The sequence below is a fragment of the Sminthopsis crassicaudata genome, chromosome 2, assembly GCF_048593235.1.
Source record: "Sminthopsis crassicaudata isolate SCR6 chromosome 2, ASM4859323v1, whole genome shotgun sequence".
NCBI lineage: Eukaryota > Metazoa > Chordata > Mammalia > Dasyuromorphia > Dasyuridae > Sminthopsis > Sminthopsis crassicaudata.
Genome location: NC_133618.1, coordinates 504,823,476 through 504,847,281, shown reverse-complemented (window position 1 = coordinate 504,847,281; position 23,806 = coordinate 504,823,476). Strand labels below are relative to the sequence as shown.

The 23,806-nt window shown below is 41.9% G+C and overlaps 1 protein-coding gene across 1 annotated transcript in view; it reads right to left on the bottom strand.

Annotated features, from left to right (window-relative positions):
- The window catches only part of ADAMTSL2 (ADAMTS like 2), a 45,402-nt gene extending 21,980 nt beyond the window's left edge, over window positions 1-23,422 (bottom strand). The window contains 12 exon segments of the mRNA XM_074284847.1: window positions 3,619-3,994; window positions 5,210-5,558; window positions 7,030-7,205; window positions 11,166-11,246; window positions 14,571-14,694; window positions 14,801-14,946; window positions 16,874-16,976; window positions 18,520-18,595; window positions 19,354-19,496; window positions 20,904-21,015; window positions 22,998-23,099; window positions 23,306-23,422. Coding sequence (XP_074140948.1) covers window positions 3,619-3,994; window positions 5,210-5,558; window positions 7,030-7,205; window positions 11,166-11,246; window positions 14,571-14,694; window positions 14,801-14,946; window positions 16,874-16,976; window positions 18,520-18,595; window positions 19,354-19,496; window positions 20,904-21,015; window positions 22,998-23,099; window positions 23,306-23,385 — 1,868 coding nt within the window. The 5' untranslated portion in view covers window positions 23,386-23,422.
- Window positions 23,423-23,806: the final 384 nt, after the last annotated feature.

The window sequence follows — 23,806 nt, the reverse complement described above, 5'->3', positions numbered from 1 at the left end:
GAGAGAGAGACAGAGAGACAGAGAGACAGAGAGAAATAGAGCAAAAAGAGAGACAGACAGACAGACAGACAGACAGACAGACAGAGGCAGAGACAGAGAAATAGGAATAGGGAAACAGTTAAGAGTTTTCCCTCCATATTCCATGGTCTTTGATGGCCTGGTGGTGGAATAGGGAGATAATGAAAGTGGCTCTATCTTGTAATGCTTTGGCAGGGGAGGGAAGTAGGGTAGTATCAGAATAATCTCTTCCCTTTGGCAGAAATTCTCAGCCTAGAATTGTCTGTAGTTTTGATCTAGTGTCAAGGCAGGGTCTTCTTAATTACCCACCCAAAAAACTTGGAAACCATATAATTAAGGTCTCTTTGACCTTCTAGGCCTGAATTTTCTTGAAGTCTGGGGAAGATATAAAGCTTCCCAGAAGAATCTTGCCACCTAATGCTCTGGAGCATTGAAAAGAGAAGAGATAAGTTACTTCTTAGGAATTCTGTGAATATTGCCAAGGAATAAGAGAACCCCAGAGCAGGCCACCACCACCCCCCAGCCACATGGCATGTAAGTTACACTTCAGAGACAGGATCTATCTGTCCTGCCTGGGGAAGAAAACCTCAACCACATTGAGTCTGGGGGCAGACTCAATACCGATAAGGAGCAATTTGAGGAAGGCCATAGTTTTCCTCCTTTACATGAATTTAGAAGTAGGATACAGGTGTATCTATTAACCACACAAAGTTTTCTAAAACATTCCTGTGCCTAAAAGTTATGACCACCCCCCCAACCTCCATGCCCTTTCCATACTGCTCTTATTCAACATTGAGCATCCACTGTCTTTGTGCTGAATCTTTTGATTTGATCTGTTTGTGATGGACATTCAAATCTGGGTCAAAGACGGCACCAGATCACAGAATTAGAACTGCATGAGCCTTCAGTGGCCTGCTGATCCAATCTAGGCCTGAATTAGAATCTCTTCTGCAGCACTTCCAACAATCGGGCATCCAATCTTTGTGGGAAAACTTCTAGTGAGGAGCAAGCGCCATTTCCTGATTTTATTCATCCCAGTTTGGAATTGCTCTAATGATCATGAAGATGTTCCTTACATCAAACCTGAATTTGCTTCTCTATTTTCTTCTCATTGCTCTATCTCTGCCCTCTGGGACCTAGTCTGAATCCTCTTTCAGATTACAGACTTTTAAATACCAGAAATACTATCCTCTGCCTTCCATCCCCAAAGTTCTCTTCAAGTTTTAACACCCTCCTTCAGTTCCCTCAACTCATCATTATATATCATAACCTTGGAGCTGCCTTAGTTTTCTCAACTATAAAATGGGAATAATAAAAGTACCTATATTACTGTTGTGAAGCATTTAGCATAATACCTGGGATATTATAAGTGTTTAGTAAATCCTTAAATTTATTGCTGAAAGATCTCCTTCACCATTCTGGTTCCCTTTTTTTGGATGCTCTCCAACTTGTCAATGACCTCTTAAGTCCAAATTATATGATTTATTAATCTTGAAGGACCTATAAAGTTACTAAGTGTTCTATAAAAAAAATTACAAGTATGACACTAAAAAGAGATTTGATTGTTCTATTTAGCTCAACTCTGCAAATTCAGGAGAAGAAAGGAATTTCTTAAGTAACTAAAAGGCTTAATACATAAGAAATTCTCAATGTTTGTTGAATGTCCTCAAAACCAACTATGATGTTGCTACTCTTTCAAAAAACTAAAGCAAAAGCAAAATCCCAACAAATCCTATCTTCCCACTAAATAATGAGTTAGTTCAGTTCAGTAATTACCACAAATTTTATCACCATCACCATTGCTACCATAAACATATACATAAACATTGCGAGAGAAAAGCAGTTTCTATCAAGAACAAGGAACTGTCTGTAACATCATAATGTGAGGGGAATCACTACAAAGAAGAGCAGTTCAACACATTGTAATAGAAAACTAAATTTCCCAAAAACAACTTGGGGAGCCTCCTTCCCCACCTCTCCTTGGGCTTTGTCAGTTCTGGAAATGGAACTGAAATGGGGAAAAAATAGAACATCAGTAACTTTCTCTTGAAGCTTATTGTCTTGAAAAAGGTCAATCTGTCTTGTGATCTGCAAGGCCCTCAGTCACCCCTTTGGGAGAATGTCTCATTCTCAGAAACTGAGCACCTCACATGATTAATCCTCTTAAAAATGTAATGACTTAAATATGCCATGGAGCAGGGAGCAGGTGCTATAATTACCCCCAGGTACAGGGAGACAACCAAACCTAATCTGTCTAGTGCTGCCTGGTTCCATGTTTCTAATCTAAACTTTCTCCTGGTTTCACAGTCTCTTAATATAATTCTAATAGACCATAAGATTAATGCTACTCAACTATAAACATCTCTTTCTCTGGGGAAAGAAGTGAAATAGCTGAAAAGTTGCAGAGATGCAGATTTTGGCTCAAAGAAAAACTTTCTAATAATTAAAACTATGTAAAAGGAAAATGGGCTACCTTAAGAGGCTATAAGTTTTACTTCCTTGGAGCTCTTTCAAATGGAGCTTTAATATCCTCTGCTCAGAGATGTTATAGGAAATATTCCCGTTCAAGCAAAGGCTAAGTTAAGAGGCTTCTTAAGTCTCTTCTATCTAAAAATAATAATTATAATAATAACATTTACATAGCACATATCATGTGCCAGGCACTGTACTGAGAGCTTTGCAGATCTTATTTCATTTGATCCTTATAACAACTTACAAGGTAGGTGCTTTTATGATTCCTATTTTACAGTTGAGGAAACTGAGGCAGACAATGGATATGTGCCTCACCCAAGTTCATATAAATAATAGCTGAGGCCAGATTTAAACTCAGCTCTTCCTGACACTTGGCCCAGCATTCCATCTATCACACCATGTAGCTTAAGTCTCAGAAGCTCTGAAAATTCTGTAACCCTAAGAAGTTCTGTGATTTTATCTGTGATTATATATATGAATTTGGTGGCACCCTGATACAAGACCTGTACTGTCTGCTTCATACCCTTTGTCAAGGTTGACCAGAGTTGGATACCACAAAACAACAAGTCCGTTCATTCACTTAAATGTCCCTATTCAGAAATTAATTGTGCAGTGGGAAAAAAAAACATATAGATTTAGAGCCAAAGGACCTATATTAAAATCCTAGCTTTTCTATTTTTTATTTATATGATCTTGGGCAATAACCTTTCTAGGTTTTAGTTTCCCCATGTGTAAATCGAGGAGTCTGGAACTTTCATTCCTATGAATTTCAATCCTAACTTGTGTCTTGATGCTCATTAGATTCTATCCTAACTTACCTAACTCATCAGCCCAATAAGAAGGAAAATAGTGTGATCTTGATCTTGATCTTGTGCTAGACACTAGAACAAAAGGAATCCCTTTTTAGTGCCCTACCCAATATTCCTTGAATAAATATCAAGAGCTTCTCAACTTCCTCAACCTACTCACCTGGTGAACTACTGATATTTGCACTTAGTAAGAATCTTCTAAAGAGATGGTGATCTCTCAGTCAATGTGAAGAAAAACCTGTGCTCCTTGTCCCTCTATAGAGCACAACCCTTGGATGTCCAAAGACATAGGATATGGATTTGGGAAAAATTTTCCTACCTTGCTTTGTGTGTCCTGTTTCCCGGTGAACTAGGGAGGGCTGCACTGGCATTGGGGAACGGTGTCTCTGATGAAGTATTGGCCATCTTATCACTGCTCAGCTCCAAGTAGGTACCATTGAGGATATAAGCCCCTTCATTCTCTTCATAATCCAAATAGAGGCTGTCCATGGGGGAGTTCTCTGGGTGATGGGGGTCACCTTGAGCAAAAATGCTGTTCACTGTTACATTCAGGACAAACTCCTTAGAGTCAGAGTTCTTGCCCAAAAGTTGGTCGGAGATAGCATTCTCTGAGAGGAACTCCTGGGAGGTAAAGTGAGCATCCGTGTCTTGATCCTCCTTTTCTCCTCCATGAACTACTTGGGTAGTATTTGAATCTGATATTTAAAACAAAATGGGGGGGAACAAAATGGAAAGAATGCTAAATTAGGAAGTCAAGAGATCTTGTACTGTCTAGCTGTGTGATATTCAGCAAGACAATTCCCCTCTCTGGTCTTTATTTCCCTCATCTGTGAAATAAGGGCACTGAATTAGGGGATTTCCAAGGTTATTTCCAGCTCAAATATTCTGCTTATAGGAAGGGATCTTTATGCCAGCCTTAGATATGCACAGACACCAGCATGTAGTGAGTGATCTGGGAAGAAAATCTAAAAAGTTTCTGAATCCAAAAATATTTTCCCTAGCATAACTTAATTAAAGTAGACCATTATTGATTGAGATTCAGTGCAACATTGTGGAAAGAAACTTAGCTTCAAAGCTCACTTCTGATATTTACTAGTTGCATAATCATTGGAAGCTGCTTCACTTTCCTAAATCTCAGTTTTCTCTTCTGTGGGGATAATGCCATAGTACCGGCCTCACAGGATTGTTGTAAGGTTCAATGAAATAACATATTAAAAAATAGGTCAGTTACTATTATATATTTCTTTGTTTTAAGCATTGCCTTCTTGCAGGATTGGCTTAGGTCAAATGTTCTGGGGGCAGGAAGAACAGGATGTGAGGGATCCAAGTACTAAAGAATTGGGCTCCTGGGGCTGGGCTGGGGTGACTTAAAGTGGGAGAAAAGGGCTTAGAATAGGATTCATTTCTGCCCCCTTTCTAATTTTTCACTGAGGACTGGCTCTCCTTCTGTTGGAAGAACCTAACTAACTTGTGATATTAAATCTGGGACCCTGGAGAACAGATGTCCCTATTAATGTTTCTGCTGCACAAAGTCAAGATTACTCCACAGGATAAGGCCTCCCCTTTCTGGGAGCACCAGCCTCAGATCCAGAACGTAGGGTTATCCAGTACAGAATGAACAGCTAATGTTCTGCACAGCTACTTCTAATCAAAGCTATGTGTAAGAACTTAGTACTAAAGAGGCCTGAAGAATGTTTTCAGATACATAAGAACATAGCTGAGAGAAAGTAGGAGACTTGTGATGAAACCCAGACATCCCCAAATGGGAGAATGCATTCCCCAGTGTGACTATGACCTTTATACAAGCCCTTTGCCAAGAAGAGAGAGCAACAATGATCAATGCCATAGGGCATTATCTGGCATCATCCACAGTGGGGAAGTGCCCTGGACTCCCCTTGCTAGCCCATTACCTCGGAAGGCTTTGCCCCTCAGTGGAGTCTCGCAGTCCATGCCTCCTGCCCTCTCATACACCTCATTGGTCTCCTGGCCCTTCCTCAAGTTGAGATCCTCGGAAGGGCTCTGCTGGCCAAACAACTGGTTCTCTAGATCTATTCTCTCCTTTGATGATTTCCTGTAGTAGCTGCCATTGTGTTGGACAAAGCCCACCAGCCCCTCGCCATCAAATTCACGGCTTTCCGCGCTCTCTGATGCAGTTTCGGAGAAGGTATAGTAGACAGGCTGGATGCTCTGGGAGTGAGGTTTTCTGAGAAGAGTGTATTCAAAGGTAATTGAAGGACTCTTGCCATTTTGATTCCACACCTGGAGGAGAAATAAATTGTCCTCCTGTGGGTCATTCAGCTCCTCCCTCTTAGATCAGAGATCATAGAATGTTAGAGCTGGAAAAGGCCTTAGAACACAGAGTGTTAGAATCTAGAATGTTAGAGCTGGATAGAACCTTAGAAAACAGAACATTACCATATAGTATATCAGAGCTGGAAGGGGCCTTAGAATGTAAAATGCCAAAGCTAAAAGAGATTATCTGTCCAACCCTATATATACATTACATAATTAGGACCAGAGAAGGGAAGCTGATTTACTCAAGATCACATAGCTCATTGGAAATACTTTTTAATTAGGCAGCAATCAAGGGAAAGGAGACAAAGGGAAACCTCTTGTCTAATTGAGAGTTGAATGAGGGAGAATTCATAACAATGATCTATGAGAAGTATAAGTGCATTCTGGATCATCAAAGTTCAAATTCTCTTCCATGCAATGTCAGTCAATTCATAGGAATTCTAAATTTTTTGAACTATCAAGCAATGCTCAATGGATCTAGTATATCAATGAATAACCTATGAGATTAAGGACAAAAAAACCTATCTTGACCATGTTGTCTCACTGAGTTAGAACTGGGAAGAATTTTAATTAAAAAGTATCTAATTCAATGGCCTCATTTTACAGAGGTCCAGGGAGGCTAACAGATTTGCTCAGAGCCACACGGGAAATAAGTGTCATGGACAGCATTTGAATCCAGATTCTCTGATTTCAATTTCAGACTCTTTCAACTCTTCTATCCTGAGAATACTTTTTTTTTTTTTTTTTTTTTTTTTTTTTTTGGTCATGGTTCCTGGAAAATTGGGAGCTCAGTGGGAGTTTCTACATCCCTTTTGTATTGAGGGTTATGAAATACCCTGAAAGAGATTTGACAGAATATTCTCCTCTGCTCCACAGCTCAGATCCCCAAAACTGAGATCCTAGAATGTTTGATGAAGGGAGATGATGCAATCATTTCTTTGGGAGGATTCTAAAGTCATATGGCAGCTGCTTTCTTCCTAGCATAGGGTTAGGACTAGGGTATAAGTTCAATGGACTAAAAGTTTCTCTTGACTAAAGAATCTCTAAAAGAAAATAAGGGAACAAATACCTTTGAAAACTGGCAGGAGTAATGATATGGGCATACCACCCCCATGCGGGGACATAAGGAGGGATATAATTAGGTCCTACTCCAGCCAACAGTACTATATACCCAAATTTATTCATCCCACCCTCTCTTCTTTCCAACCTTGATCAAAACAAAACATGGTGATATTTCACGCACCAATATTATCCTTTCTTATTTCTATGATATCATCACAAGTGTCAATATCAGTTCTAATTCTGTGATATCCCTGGTGTTAACATTATAACCTGTTCTTGATTTGAGACAATAAAACTTCTCTGACATTCAACACTTCCCTCTGGCAAGATATTTCATGCATAGTAAATTCCCATTTTCTAATCCTGAGCATACCATGACATTCAGACCCTGGTTGGTGGGGCCCTGGGCTACGATGTATTCAATTCCAGTTTCATACACATCCATAGGCCGTCGGTACTTCACAATAGTGCCGGCAATGTTGAAGTTCTTGGGACTGTCTACTTTGTAGTTCCCATTAAAGAAATAGTAGCCAGCTTCATCAGCAAGAGCTAGAATAGCAAAATACGCATAGGTCATTATCCAGGAAGGAAGCCTTTGCTTAGAATCAAATAAGTAGCCCTAGGCTGAATTATTCTTTGGGTGGACTGTGACCAGAGTGGGAGACAATTCTAGAGCCTGGCAGATATAGCACAGGAAAGCCAGACCACTGTCTCCTAGAGGACTCACCTTGACTCTACCATGTACTGCATATGTGAATTTGTATATTGATCTCTGATCCTCAAATTTTCCATTTATAAAATTAAGGGTCTAGACTCAGTGATCTCTAAGCCCCCTGTCTAGCTCTGAAGTACTATGTTCTAAAGTCCTTTCCAGCACTAACTTTCTATGACTCAGGAGACAGCATCTCCCTTCCCCTCCCCCCAGTACCCCTCCCACTCTCCCACCCAGCTTCTAAAAATACCTCCAAGTTCAGGACTTTTGCCACGTGGGTGAGTCAAACCCTGTGTCCGTGGCAAAAGTCTAACCCAAGTCAGTGCATGCTCAGGAAATGCACTCCTGTTTTAATATCAGCCTAAAATAAACAACAAAGGACATGTCTAGACTATTGAAAATAACTGGCTTGAGGCCCATTTGGTGCTGCTATTTGGGCTGTCTTGATGGATACTTTGAATCGCTACATGGTGATTAGCCTTTGCTACAGCCAATGAAGCAGACCCCAAATGCTTCATTCATTGGCCAAAGAAAGAGGGGCATGGATTGATTCTACACTTTCCCCCACTTCAAAATTAACCTCAATTCTGGTCCTAGTTCTTCCATTTATCATGCGACCATGGGCCAGTCCTTTCCCAAACTAATCCTCAGTCTCTCCAACTATAAAATGAGAAACAAGGAGGTCAATTAAAGTACTGCATTCAGATTCAGAATCCTGACTCTGTTACTGCTTTTAGGACCTTAAACTAGTCATTTAAACTCACTAGATCCAAGTTTCCTTATCTATAAAATAACAGAGTTGGAAACAATAGACTCTAGGGTCCTTTCCAGTTGTATATTCTCTGAGCTCCAACTTTCCCATCTGAAATATGAGAGTTAGTCTAGATCATATACTAAGGTCCCTTACAGCTCTTACAGCTCTGGAATTCTATATTTTAAGGTCCCTTCCAGTTCTAGCATCCTCTGTTCTATAATATCTATGATACTGTTCCTAGCCAAAAACAAAAAGAAATTGCTTTTGGATTGCTAGTGACTTTGCTCCTTGGTTCCATATAGAGAATACCCAAAATTTTCTCACTTTGGTCTGGGAAGGATTAAATTCCATTTTTTGTGCTGAAAAGAAATGCTTTGTCAATCTGCAAGCTCTGACTGGGGACCTACAGGGGTCCAACCCTGAACTAGGCTATTATTCCAAGGGATGATTTGAAAAAGATAGTCCTTGTATAGTCCTTTTTTTTCCGAGAACTTCCAAAGATCTCCCTAACTCCAGCAAGGCCCTGATCTGGAGGCTCACAAAGACAATGAGTAGGTTTGGTCTGGCCTACTTCCATCCTCTCTTTGGTACCAAACACTTGTCATAGGCCGGTGACTGCTCAGATCCCTGCAGACAATCCACCCAAACGCAGGTGAGAGGAAAGAACCTGACTTTGAACTTACAAATTCCACAGAAAACCCAAGTTTTACAGCCTTCCTGAAGGTTTTTAAGTGTCTAAAAAACAGCTACAAATTCCTTAGCTTGAGGACTAACTAGGCTTCCTATCATCTTCATTATAAGGAGACTGGACAGAATCACAGAATATTAAAGCTGAAAAAGGCCCTTAATGGTAATCTAGCTCAACTGCTTTCTTGTACACAAATGAAACTGAGGCTCAGGAAGAAGAGAGTTGGCCAATTATACACCTGAACTGGTAAAGGGACAAAGCCAGTGTCAAACTCACATCTCTGGACTATAAGTCTGGTAGGCTTTCCTCTATATTGCACTAGAGAAGAGAAGGCAGAATTATGTCTTGGGTATGGTTTTTCTTACAAAACAATTCCTTTAAAAGTTGGTTGTAGTTCTATGGTTCTAGAAGAAATGACAAGTTGTCAGATTTCAGAAAAACCCAGAAAGACTTACATAAATTGATACAAAGTGAAGTGAGCACAACTAAGAGCAGAACTACTTTGTAAGTAGTATTAGCAACATTGTATAATGATCATCTATGATAACTTAACTCTTCTTAGCAATACAATGATCCAAGACAATTCCCAAAGATTCATGATAGAAAATGCCATCCACATCCAGAAAAAAAGAACTATGGAATCTGAATATATATCGAAGCATACTATTTTCACTATTTTTGTTTTTTCTTTCTTGTGGTTTTCCTCATTTGTTTTGATTCTTCTTTCACAACACAACTAATGTTTAACATAATTGCCCATGTATGACCTATATCAGGTTGCTTGCTGTCTTGAATTGGGGAGAGGGAAGAAGAAAAATTTGGAGCTCAAAATCTTATGAATGTTGAAAACTATCTTTACATGTAATTGGAAAAAAAAATAAAATACTATTAAGTGCAAAAAAAAAAAAAAAAAAAAGTTTATTCCAGGAACTGGAATGGCCCGCTAGAGAGTAGGAGTTTTGCTTCCAAAGCTCCTGATGCAATTCAAGGAGTGAGCGTCTGGTGTAGTTAATTTATTATCAGATGAACAAAATGAGGAGAAAATGGAGGCTTTTTAAAAACTCCAATTCTGAGCCACAGAAAATTGTAGAGCAAGTTAAAGCCATACTCACAGACCCCCAGCAAGAACCTGACTGTCTGCAAAGGGTTAAACCTTTCACCCAAATCCAAAACCCGTTTCCTGACAATAATGACCTTCCTTCCTGCGGCTTTCCTAATGCTCAGAGTCTTAACTTGGTATTTCCACGCGTCTGTTTCAAGTAAGAAAGCTCGGGAGGCAGCCCAGAGAACAGTCTGTTTCCTGGACTGTCCGTCCCTCCCACTGAAGAGGACAAAGTAACCGGCTTGGCTGGAGGCCACTCTTATACCAAGCAGTTTTCTCCAAAAGACCCCGGCCAGGGTAGACTGTCCCCGGATGGCAGTGAAGGGGAGAACCCTGAAGGATGGGAAACTGCCCTGGGGGACATTGTTCTGAAAAGGGGGGCAGCAGTCAAGGAGCTTAGAAAGCTGCCCCATGCCTGGGCCTCTTGGGAGTAAGCCCAATTGGCTTTGAAGTAGCTCCCTCCCCAGATCAGGACCCCACCCAGCCCTAAACCTCCTGCCTTTGAGGTGGTTTAGGGTCTGCTCAGTCTGGGAGAATGGCCACAGCAGCAAATAGTTCTAAGTAATAGTCTGCTGCTTATCACCTGCATGAGAAGAATCAGTCTCAGGCCACATAGTGCCTAGCACAGTGTCATGCAGAGAATAAGCACTTAATAAATATTTATCGGCTAACTGATGGAATAAAGAGAAGAAAAAGAAATTCATAGGCTGTTCAATCTTTCCACCTTGCACCTCTCATCCAAAATCAAGAGAGAAAAGAATCTGAAATCGTGGATCAGAAATTGTCATTGAATAAGTCCTATAGAGCAACAGGCCCCAGGGGCATGCTTGGGACTATGTCTGATGGCCTGAAGCTCCCTCTCTTATTTTTTATAGAAGCAAAATCTTAACTGTAAGAGAGATCTTGGAGATTCCCTAATCCAGCCTTTACTCATCCACAGAAATCTTCTCCACAGCATTTCTGTCCCATGCCTAATCTCTGCTTGACCTCCAGTGACAGGGACATCATTTCCTCCAGAGATAGACCATTCCACTTCCAGACAGTTCTAAATGTTAGAAAACTCTCCCTTTTGTTGAACCAAATCCCCCTGCCTGTAATATTTATCCATTGATTCTGGAACTACTTCGAAGTCTGTTTCCTCTCTTACATGACCAGAAATTCCCTTTTTTCCCTTCAGCTATAAATTTTGCCCACTGATTGCAAGGGGATGAAAGGACAAATGCTGCCAGGCTAGCCGCCAAGGCCATACACACCTAAGACGTCTGCCGACTTCTTCCGTTCTACAATCTGGATGTCTCGGGCGCCAGCTGGAATGTGTGTTACCAGGGAATAGCCTGCAGGAAAACTATACATCAATGACCAGGCAACTTTCTGGTCAGTTAAAAAAAAAAACAAAAAAACAGGAAAAAGGGCATTACCTTTCAAGATGCCTGGGTAAAGTGGAAGCCTTTGGCCAATTATAAATGACATTGCCATGTTTAGTATCTTTTCATTTCAATGCACTGTCTTCCCAACCAGACTGTATGCAGTGAGGACAGGATTATGCTTTAGTCTTTTTTTTTTTTTTTTTGAGCCTTATTAGCTCAGCAACATTTGTTGTTCAGTGGTTTTCAATCATGTCTGATTCTTGGGGTTTTCTTGGCAAAAATAATGCAGTGGTTTGTTATTTTCTTCTCCAGGTCATTTTACAGATAAGGAAACTGAGGCAAACAGGGAAAGGGACCTGCCCAGGGTCACATAGTTACTAAGTATCTGAGGCCAGATTTGAAGAGACTTTAGGCCTAATCCTCTATCCATTATGACACCTAGCTGCCCATCACATAGAAAGTGTTTATTGATGGATTTTTATTGTTTTTAATAATCAATCTATATTTCTATGTAACTTTAAAATTCATTAATCCCTTTACCTCATTCATTCAATAAGCATTTATTCATTCACAAAACCCCCTAAAAACTAATGGTATTCAATCATTTCAGTCACGTCTGCCTCTTTGTGACCCCATGGATCTCTCTCCATGAGGTTTTCTTGGTAGAGATACTGGAGTGATTTGCCATTTCTTTCTCCAGTGGCAAACATAGATTAAGTGACTTGCCTAAGTTAGCTAGGAAGTTTCTGAGGCTAGATTTTAACTCAGATCTTTTTAAAAAAAAGCCCAGTGCTCTATCTACTGCACCACCTAAATGCCCAGACAAGTGGTATATGTTTTATTATGCTCAATTTACAGATAAGGAAACCAGAACTCAAAGAGGCTTCCTAAAGTCACCTGGCTAAGTGCTTGAACCAGGATTTGAACTGCCTTTGATTCCATTGCTACTTCTACTACTGACAATTTATTGAATGATTAAATAGATTTATTGGATGATCTACCAGAGAAGATTTAATCATATCTGGATAAACCTCCTCATCTGAGAATTCTTGGACTCAACTATAAATCCCCCTCCTCTTTCCAATTAAATTTTATATGCCCCGGATATACATTTAGGGTCCCTATTTATATAGAATTCTTGCAGTTATCCTGTCTACAATAGTCCAGAAATTATCTTTACTCTCTAAAAAGAATTACACTTTTTAGTTTTGTAAAATTTCTGATTTTTATATCCTAAACTGGAGGGGAGGGGATCACAGAAGTAGAAAAAAGCAGAGACACCAGACTCCTCATCTTGGCTCTGCTACTTATTACCTTGGTAACTTTGGACAAATCATTTACTCTCTCTGAGCTTCAATGTCTTCATCTACAAAAAAAGTAGGGTATTGGATGAGATGATCCCTAAAGTTCCTTCTTGCTTAAAATCTATAATCCTATGAACCTGATCAAGATCACCTTGAAAAATCCTTTGACCTTCATCTCATATATACCAGACATTAATAATACAATAAAAGGAGGCACATAAGGCTTTCTTTATGGTCAAGAAACTTTTTTGCCTTCATTGCCGTTGGTTTCTTTGATTTTTTTCCAGTTTGAAATCCTCCAGTTGGCTTCCCTTAAATCAGCCTCATACCCAAGAGGAGCTACACCAAAGATATTCTAGGGTCTTTCCTCAACATGGCACACTGTGACCACATTCATAGACTAACTATGATAGTTTATTTTGAAAATACCACCTTTTGAGCATGTTTTCAGAAAAACCTGGAAAGAACTTATATGAACTGATACAAAGTGAACAAAACCAGGAGAAAATTGTATGCAGTAACAGCAACATTGTATAATTATCAAATGTGAATAACAGCTATTTTCAGAAATATACAAAAATTCAAGACAATATTCTGAAAGATTTATGATAAAAAATGCTAATCTTTCCAGATGTGATAGAGCAAACTATCCTTTTTATTTATTTCCTTTTTTTGCTATTTTTTATTACTTTTTTCATAACATAAAACGGAAATATGGTTTGTATAACTACACATGTATAACCTTTATCAAATTGCTTGCCTTCTCTGTGAGACAGAAAAGGGAGAGATGATAGGAATTTTGGAACTCAGAATTATAAATAAAGATTAAAATTTGTTTTTACATATATTTGAAAAAAAAATTAATTTTTTTTAAGAAAACACCCTAAGAACTTGTAAGATCAAATTATCTCTATTGTGCTAGCCCTATCATCTTGCCCCTCATTAATATGCATGTGTGCTCACATGCAAATCATATTGGACAGAAAAAAAAAATTTTACTGTTCTTTTCCTCTTGAGCATTCTACCAGTTAAGATTTTAATTACTCTGTAATAAAGCTTTCATTCCAACCAACCTTCTCCCGTCTCCTGCATCATGACTGTCTGACTTATTCCAATCTTTGTATTTTTGTTCACAGTGTCCTTCCTGTCTGATGTTTTGTGAATTCTTTTTTTGTTTTGTTTTGTTTTTATTTTGCATTGAACTCATGATTTTATTGCTGTAAGAAACTCTTGGGGAAAGAATGTCCTACTACTAATAGCATCTACCTTGTAACTCATCATCTTAAAGAACTGCCAAAGACAGGGGCAGCTAAGTGGCACAGTGGATAGAGCACCAGCCCTGAAGTCAGGAGGATCTGAGTTCAAATCTAACCTCAGACACTTAACACTTCTAGCTGTGAGACCCTTCGAAAATCACTTAACCTCAATTGCCTCAGAAAAAAAAAAAAAAAAAAAAAAAAAAGAATTACCAAAGGCAATAACAGGCTAAGATGAGATCCATGGTCTTCCTAATTCCAAAACTCACTCTTTCATCTTTGTCTCTCTTATCCATATCATCCCAGAAGAATCAACATTGAGTATTTGGCCAAAAGGCAATGGAGAAATGTATGGTAGGAATCAATATTTCATAGTATGTAATCAACAATCATTTGTGCATAAAATGCCAGGCAATGGTGATGACTGGAAAAGAGAAGGGACTAGTCATGGATCAAGAGTTAGTGATGACAGGGGCCTTCCTGGGTATCACAAAATGTTAAAAGTATTAGAAGACATCCAGGACTTTGGATAGTTGTTGTTTTTACTAAGGAATTATAGAAAGATCTAGGATAAGAGGTTGAGATCTGCATAAAGGGAAGACCATCGAGATCCCAGATCCATCTGAGATTTGAAGTGTTGTGGTGGTTGGAACTGAAGTTCTCATTTCCCTGGTTCCCTTTCCTCCTGCCCTAAAGCTAAAGATTATAGACAAATGTGGGGCATTACTCACCCAGGTGGGCATTCCCTTTCCTGTAATTCCCTGTCACGTGCGTGCAGCTGCTGCCATCACCCTGACAAACCCCACATTTGTCCAGAGTGTGGGTAGAGAAGAGGACCCCATCACATCCAATGGGCTGGAAAAAGTTACAGAAAAGAGCATTAATGTGCAGGTCCAGGGGTGAGATCAGGGCTAATTTCCTGAATGTAACTGACAGTATTTTTGCTATAATGTTTAACAACCTCACATTTTCCAGACACGCAAACCCCTCGAAAGTCGATGAATTTGCAGGAGGTCCCATCACGAGCTGGCACCATCAGCTGCCTCTGGCCATCCACCGTTGTGCAATGCAAGTCACAGGGCTTGCTTGAGATATGCACATAATCATCTGGTGAGAAAGAGAAGCAAGAAAGACAGCCATCAGTGGGAAGAGCATGTCCATCAGTAGCCATGCTTGGGGTTGGGAGAGGGAATAAAGGGGAATGGGAGAGAAAAAGAAGCTTCCCCAGAAAGAAAGCCCCTGAAGAACCTCCAGAGAAAGGAAGGGTTCCACCTCCAAGATCATCAGCAATTCCTACCAGATAATATTTTCCTCTAGAGAGCATGAGGAGGTAAGGAAAGTGGGGAGACAGGACAAACCATACTGACAGAATTACACCCAGTGGTCTTCTTGGTGAATTAACTGTAGTTTCAGAACCCAAGGTGAATTCCCCACTTTTCACATCCCAACAACACACTCCCAAAGCATACATCTATAACAATATCATATCAGGTAGCTTGTCTCCTACTCTACAACTTACAAAGTACTTTCATATCTATTTTATTATTTGACTCCCACAACAAACCTATCCCTTCCAAGAATTAGACACTATAGGGTTAAACAGGCTTCTCCATTTTACAAATAAAGGAACTGAGGCCCAGTGAAAGGAAATGATTTGCCTATAGTCATTAGTAACAATTAAGTGGTAGAGCAAAGGCTAGAACCCACACCTCTAGGCTCATTATCCAGTGAGTGCGCCTATCACAATTTTGGGCTACTTTCTGTCCATTCATCCTTCCATCAGTCACTATGTATTCAGGAAAATTACTTTAATATCAGCCCAATACATAAAAAAGGAAAAATCATTCCAAACCTTCCCTAAAACCATAGGCAAGGCATGAATAATCAAAAAATGAAACAAAATATAGTTTAATTACAACCCTTTTCTTCTATTTTTCCATTCCTCTGGGTCCCTTCTCTCAATAACATATCAACTGGTACAGATAACTGAGAGGTAAGAAACAGCATAGTTAAAACATATTCAAGACTTAATGGAGGGATGACATTATAACCTATATCAAATTGCTTACCATTTCTAGAAAAGGGTAGGGAAAAGAGAGCGGGAGAAAAAATTGGAACTCAAAAACTTGTAAAAAATGAATGCTATAAATTGTCTTGACATGTAGTTGGGGAAAAAAATAAAATATAATAAAGAAAAAATGATGAGATGACACTGGACAGGAAACTAGAAAACTTAGGCTTTGAATTTGGATCTGCCACTAACTCAGTGGCAGGAATCTGGGCAAATCCTCGGAGTCTCTGGACATCAGTTCCTTCTTCATAAAACAGAGATCTTGGATTATAGGATCTCAGACTCAGAGTTAGCCGGGATTTCAAAGGCCACCTGGAGGCCTTTGAATTTATTTTTATTTTATTTTAATTTTATTAATTTTTAATATTTTGATAACAAATTTCCAATATGATTGAGACTTTTTGTAATCCTATGTATATTTAAATATATTTTTTCTGAGATTTATAAGCTTGACCAAATTGCCAATAGAATCCATGACACAAAAACAAATGAGAATCTCTATTCTAAACCAAACCCCTCATTTTGCAGATGACTGAGGCCTGAGAGCTGACATGACTTTTCTAAAGTCTCATAGGCTATGGAATCATCAGAAGTGACTTTTTAAAAAACCCAGATCTTCTTGCTCCACAATCAGAGCTCCTATAATAATCCTTGTTCTTCAGATACCATAAGACTATTCAGAAGGTCAAATAATAAAATGCATGTGAAAAGTTTTTCAAAAAAGTATCAACCACCCTCTACGTGAAATAGAAATGTTTGTAGCCCAAGCCAACCTCTTGCTGCTGGAGCTGTGTGAGCTCTAACCATTGGTGTACAAAATACTCCAGATTCCATATTGGCTCTGATGTGGAGTAGCCCTCTGACTAAACACCTGAAGTCAAGGAGGTGGCTATGAGATGAGCTGACCCCTCTTTGAAAGAACTGAGAACCTAGTAGCACTGTGAGAAAGGAGACTCTTGTTACCCGGATATAAGGGTTTCCATTGATACGTCCTTCCATTGTACACATGGGAGTTGAAGGATATGCACTGTTCCTCCCTGAAGCTTCTTCCATCAGAAGGACACTCCTAAAAGGAGACACATTAACAACATCCTGGTGAGAAACAGTTTCCAACTCTTCATGATCCCTTTTAGGATTTTCTTGGCAAAGTTATCAGAGTAGTTTGCCATTTCCTTCTCTAGCTCATTTTAAGATGAGGAAGCTGAGGCAAACAGGGTTAAGTGTCTTGCCCAGGATCACACGTGTCTGAGGCTGGATTGGTTATACTCAGGAAAATGATTCTCCCTTCTTTAGGACCTGCATTCTTATCTGCTCTGATGAGAAAAATAGACAAAGACAACATGAAGAGACGCCCAAGAAAGCAAGCAGATCAGGTAGCCTTTCCCTTTTAAAGAGAACTGATATTAGAAAGGGCTAAGATTGGTCGTGAAGCTTAGAAGAGCTCATTCAGGATTGAGAGGTAGAGAAAAGGTACCACAAATCCAGCCTCAGATATTTACTAGATGTGTGATAGATATTAGGCAGGCTACTTAACCTCTGCCTGCCTCAATTTCCTTGGCTGTAAAATGGGAATAATGATAGCACCCACTCCCCTGGATCTCAAATGAGATAATGTTTCTAAAACACTTAGCCTAGTGCCTGGCACATAATAGGCACTTAAATTATTGCTTTCTTCCTTATTTAAAATAAGGATCTTGAAATCAAATTATCTCCAAAGTCTCTTCCAGCTCTGATATTCTGTGTCTTAAGATCCCCTCCAGCTTGGATGTATGTTCTAATGCCCCCTCTAGCTCTGGTGTTTTGTGTTTATTTGGCAAGATGACACAACTACTGGGTAATTCAGTGGAGAATGAAAAAGAGTCAGGTACCAGTTTCCTGCACACACACACACACACACACACACACACACACACACACACACACAACTCCCCATTTCCTCCTTGGATTGGCATTGTAAAGACTATTTAAAATGAAGACTTCCTTCCACAAGCCTATTCTGGGAATGAAGACACCAGAACTTCTTAAACAGATATTGGATCCCCAAAGACGCTAACAATAATAATAGTTTATATTTAAATAGTGCTATGAGATTTGCAAGCACTTTCTATGTTATCCCATTTGATTCCCCCACCAACCTTTATGAGACAGGAGCATCATTATCCACTTTACAGATGAGAAAACTGAGGAGGGGAGGGATTTGCCCAGAGTCACATAACTGGTAAATGCCTGAGAGAATTCCAACTTCTATCCTCCCCTCCTTTCTCATGTTCCCCACCACCCAAAGCCCAGGGAGAGAAGTCATGCTCCCTGTAGAATCACAGCCTCCAAGAGAAGAAAGAGACCTTTCTGATTTCTCTCACTGCTTTGTTCTCCCGTTGTTCTGTCTTGTTTTATATAACTTTTCTACCAGATTATAAGCTCCATGAGGGCAAGCTTTGCATATAGAAAGACTTAAATAAATGCCTGTAATAAACTGACTGGGAAGGGGAGAAGGACAGGGTTATTTTCCTTCCAAACTCAGAAGAAAAGCAGGTGCCTGGACTTCCAGGGCCTGGCCTGGGCTGCTGTCAGCAGGATGGCAGGTGAGGCAGAAGCCGGTCCACTCCTACCTGTACTTTGCACAGCTGGTGCCTCTTGGAGGTGCCTGTGCACGTCTTGTTCCCGAGCCCCGAGACAGACTTCCTCCTAACAGAGAAGCAAAGTGTAAGGTATCACAAAACATCGCACCGGTGGCTTTCCAAGGATGTCTGGGCCATGAATCTGCTTCAGAAGAGACCGTAGGCCCAATGCGATCACCTGTGGATGTCTCCACCTTGCCAAAATGGCCTCCTCAGCTGGACCAGAATGGGCTCTTCCATTCCCTTCCACTCTGAAAGTTGACCTGCCATTTTGGTTTGTCCCTGTGGCCTGGCCTGCCGAGGAAAAGCCTGGCTCACTCACTCAGGGGGAACCATTCCACTGCGAATCTTAAGGCAGCTGACTCATCCAGTCAAATTTGGGCAGTTGTCTAGAACTGGACCAGCCAGTGAGGGAAAGGACAAGACTCTGGTGTCCAGCAAGACAGGATTCCAGCCACAATGGTGGCCTGTGCTGTAACCACGGCAAAGCTTTATGCCCTTTTCACCCACAGACATGCTCAGACATCCTCCACCAGAATAAAAGTTCTTGGTGCAGAGGCACTGTTATTGTAGCCTTGGTACTTCTAGCTCCTGCCCAGAGCATCGTAAGTACTTAATAAAGGCTGGAGAACTGTGTGGAACTGAATTCTTTCCCCTGGTGGGCCGTCATGGATGATCATTTAAGGCCAGCTTCCTGGGAAGGGAGCCTCACAGGTGACAGGCTCCCTCACAGGCTGATAAAAAGAGAGCCCTGAAAGCCATCCCAGCCCCAGCCCCTGTGAGGAAGTGCTTTTCCCCGCCTCCCTCAGCTCTGGGAAGCCCTACCTCTGCCGAAGACAGTGTCTCTCCTGAGACTTCACCCCTCCGCCACAAGTCCTGGTACAAGCCGTCCACTTGGTCCACTCTCCCCACCAGTAAGCTGTGGCGTCTGTGCCTTCTTCTAGGCTATTCGAGGTCTGGGCATTACCCTGTGCAAGAGTCCCCCGCACCCCCCGCCCCCCAGAAGTCCCCTGTCAGGAGAGAAGGACTCAGAGACACGGCCGGAAGTCCGACAAACAATTCTGCCTATCTGTTCTCGGCAGATGCCCCCCACCCAGGCCTCCTAAGCCTGTGAGATAAAAAGGCAGGCTTCCCTCTGATCTACACAGTCAGGCACAGGGCAACAACTCACTGGAAATCCAGACCAAAGACATAAAACACTGTCAATGTCCTTAACACACCCTAGATCTTGACAGGGTTTCTCACCCAGAGCTGAGTTGTTCTGATTCTCCCTGAGAAAATCCAGGACCTGTATCTGTGACCTGAAACCTTCTGGAATTCCCCAGCCACCCGACCCTTCCTCAGCAGCTCTTCCCAACCTACCTCCTCAAAAACTTAATGCAAAAACCTCAAGCCAAGTTAACCCCTTGTCCCCCAAGAGCTGCTAATGTAAGGGCTGGGGTGGGGACTGTTGTTGCTGGAGGGAATTAAAGACTTGGCAGCATGAAAGGCAGCAATGGTCTGGTTACTATTACCTGGCAGAGAATATTAACCATGACATGATTGAGCCCAAGAAATGAAGAGGGGAGCTGATGGCCAGCTTGAGGGTGAACCCTTCCTCATTAGGGGGCCATTGGAAGCCCCCTTGCCCCCATGGAGAGTCTACAATTAATTGGTACTACATATTAATTCTTGACCCCCTTCTCACAGGATAGAATGGAGTCTCAGTTCTGTTGGACAGGTTTCTGCCCAGGAATGAATTCTCGTAATTCATACATATCCTGACTGGTTCCAACACCACCATTTGAAAAATGGAAAGTTCAGCCAATCAATGCATTGTTTGGTCTAACAATGGATTTGACTGACTTTTCCATCCAATTGACTGATCTGGGGACTAAACTGACTAGAAGAGCCAAGCCTGAACAAGTTAGAGCTGGTTGGCATTGAACATATAGTCTAGCCCCCTTAAGTGCAGAAAATGAAACCCAAAGGGCCCCAAATCATGGGGCTAGTAAGCAGGAGGGCCAGGGTTCAAATCTAGATCCTCGTAAGACTACAATTCTGTGCCTTTTTCACCATGTCATATAGCTTATGACTGTGTCTCTCAGTCCCTACTACCTTGTCACTACCAAAGGACCAGATCTCAGAGGAATACATAATTCCCACCAAAACCAATCAATCCAAGCACCCTGAAAAATTAGTGAAAACAGTAAAAAAGGCAGTGGGTCAACTGGATATCTGGATAATTAGCCAAAGGTTTTGTTTGCTTGTTTTGTAACTGAATAAACTCAATGTCTTAATATGACCTTTGCATCTTGCAAAAGGCACCTTCCCTCTCTGATGACTTTCCAAGGTTGGGGGCTTTTGAAAGCAGTATGGGAAGCTTCTCTGCTCACCTTAGCCACAACAAGCATGACATTCCCAGCCACCAGCACCACAGCCAATAAACCTTTCAATGGAGACCAGGTCAAGAAACCCCAACCTGAACGGGGCCATCCAGCATCCATCCTAGAAAGAACAAAACCAACATAACACTGAGTAAGATGTTATTTGCTCACCACTGACCAGAGATGCAAAAGAGGAAGAGAAAGCACAAAACTCTTACCAGGGGTCCAGATATTGAGCTCCCTAGCCTACAATAGAAGATGCCTTGAGTTGCAATCTGAATAATCATCCAGACATTTGAATTAAAAAGGCTAAGTCTTGTTTATCTGTCCCCGTTCCCTACCAAACCAACCTACTATAAACAGAGTTGATGACTTAGGAAAAACACAATCATATGGAATCATCTCTCCTCCCCTCCCTTCCTCAAAGAACCAATTATGAGGCAAAGAGAGGGGAGGGAGGTGCCTCAGAGAGGGAAAAGCCAAGTATCTAAAGGTTGGATTGCACACAGTCTGATGAACTGAGCTTCAATCGTCCTGAAGAGCTGGTTCCCAGACTCTGAATGACTTTCATTATGCCCATCCCAGTGGGGCAGGAGGTTTCCAGACAAGGAGCCGGCTCATTTTCCCAGGTTTCATTTCAACTTGAAAGTGGCCAGTTACTGGGGGAGAGAAAAGCCTACAAAGAGCTCAGGGCAATACTGACCAGCACCATTTCCTCTCCTCCTTTTTCCCAAGCCAGGCTCTCAGCTTCCCACCCTGGTCCCAGCAGGTGGGGGAAACCTATTTCATAGCAGCAGAGAAATGCTGAGCCTCTTGGGAAGGAGGAGGTGGAAGTGCTTTTCATCCCTGGCCAATGCTGCATCTCTGAAGGGTATTTTCAGGCAATCCAGGAGAGGAAAGAGCTGAAAGGATCTCTTTTGTCCTGAGAACTGACCCTCTCCAAACTATCCAACTTGGAACAGTAGAGGGTTTAAAGATGAAAGGAACCCTAGAGATCATCTAGACTAATCTCCCCATTTTACATAAGAGGAAGCTGAAACCCATTGAGGCACAGTGTCTTGCCACATTGGCAGTAAGGAGCAAAGCTAGGATTCAAATCCAGGTCCTCAGGCTTTATCCAATGCTCTTCTATTGTCCCAAGTTGGTTGTCCAATTTCCCAGTTAAAGTGTAATAGCCTCACACAATAAAAATCCCCAGGACTTCATGTCAACCTCATTGCACCCCCTGAGCAACTGCAGAATCCCAGAAGAGGCTCCCCAAAGAAACCTTATCTCTAGGGGAGTCTCCTGAATTCTTGGGACCCACTCCACTTCCCACTCCACTGCCCACTGCATCTGGCAAATCTCCACCATCCAGGGCAGCATCTGCACACATCCTCATCCTTCCTTGCCCCAAAATCTGGTCTCCAGGCCACTGGACTCATTGCCTAATTGGAGCCCAGTGCTCCTGGCTGGCTATCCTGGAGACAGGTGCCGGAGACGGGCTTACACTTGGTTTTCATTAAGGCTTCCAGACGCCGCTGGCCTCCAGCCAGAGAATGGCTCGCTCTGGATCCATCCCTCTTTGGGGTCCAAAAAAACCAACCAGAAATGTTTCAAATGAAAGTGAAAGCCACAAATCTACAAACCCCAGGGCCCCACCGGATCCTGGTGGCAGTGGGGGAGGGGAGGCACCTTAGCATCCAGTTCTGAGAGTTATTTTGGTCCTTATCCTCCACACACACCCCCAATCCCCTCTTGGCCTGAGCCTAATGCCTAGAGTTATATAACTGCCTTCAAACACATACACATACACATACACACACAGACACTTTGATTTCTAATTACACTTTTGCGTTTCCTCCAAAGTCGGGCTGGAAGGACAGTTCTCCCCCAGTCTTACCTCCCACCCCAAGATCCAGCTAAGAAGTATCCTCTGCATGTGTCCTGGTCCTGGGGCAGGGTCTCCTTCACTTTTTTTTTGAATAGGGGCTGGGGTGGGGGCAAATTTCTTAAGGAAAAATCAAAATGTGTGTTTCTCAATGAGAAGAGGGAAAGCTGGTGGGGGTATGGGGACCTTGGGAAATAGGGAGAAAGGGGGGAGAAGAGAGAAATAAACCATACCTGGCCCAAAGGCAAAGTGTCAGCAGGTTAGCAGGGGGGGGAAGAGGCAGGAGATGTTCCAGACACCAGGTGCGAGCTTGTGTATGTGGGGGGAAGAAGGGACTGAAAGAGGCAGCAAAAGCAATAAGAATTCTCTCTCTCTCTCTCTCTCTCTCTCTCTCTCTCTCTCTCTCTCTCTCTCTCTCTCTCTCTCTCTCTCTCTCCTTTCCGTCCTTCCTCTTCTCTCTTCCCCTCTCTCTCTCTCTCTCTCTCTCTCTCTCTCTCTCTCTCTCTCTCTCTCTCTCTCTCTCTCTCTCTCTCTCTCTCACCTCCTTCCTCTTTCTCTCCCTCCCTCCCTCTCCCACTTCAATGGGCGTCCAAGAGAGTGGGGGTTTCCAGGGAAAGGCATTCAGCCCCAGTGGCTCTCTCGGCTGTGTTTCCCTGCCTTTATAGCTGTCAGACAGACTGGGAGGAACTCACACTTCTCACCCTGCTGCTCCCCCCCCACCTCCGCCTGGCTCACGCTTTAACCCACTCTGCGCCTCTGGACCAGGGCCAGCCACAGCTGCCTGCTGACTAGAGTAGCCAAGAAGACAGAGAGGAGAGGAACATATGTATCTGTGTCTCCCTATATTCTCCTCCAATCGCATACCCCACCTCAAAATCCCAGGATCCCCAAAGAGACCTGGAGAAGGGGGAAAAGGGAGCAAAGATCGTGGAATTATAGAAACTGAAGGCTATAAGAAAAGGGAGTCAAGAAATTTAGTCCTATTCCATCATTCTGTAAATGGGAAACTGAGACCAAGACAAGGAGCAGGACTGATCTAAGG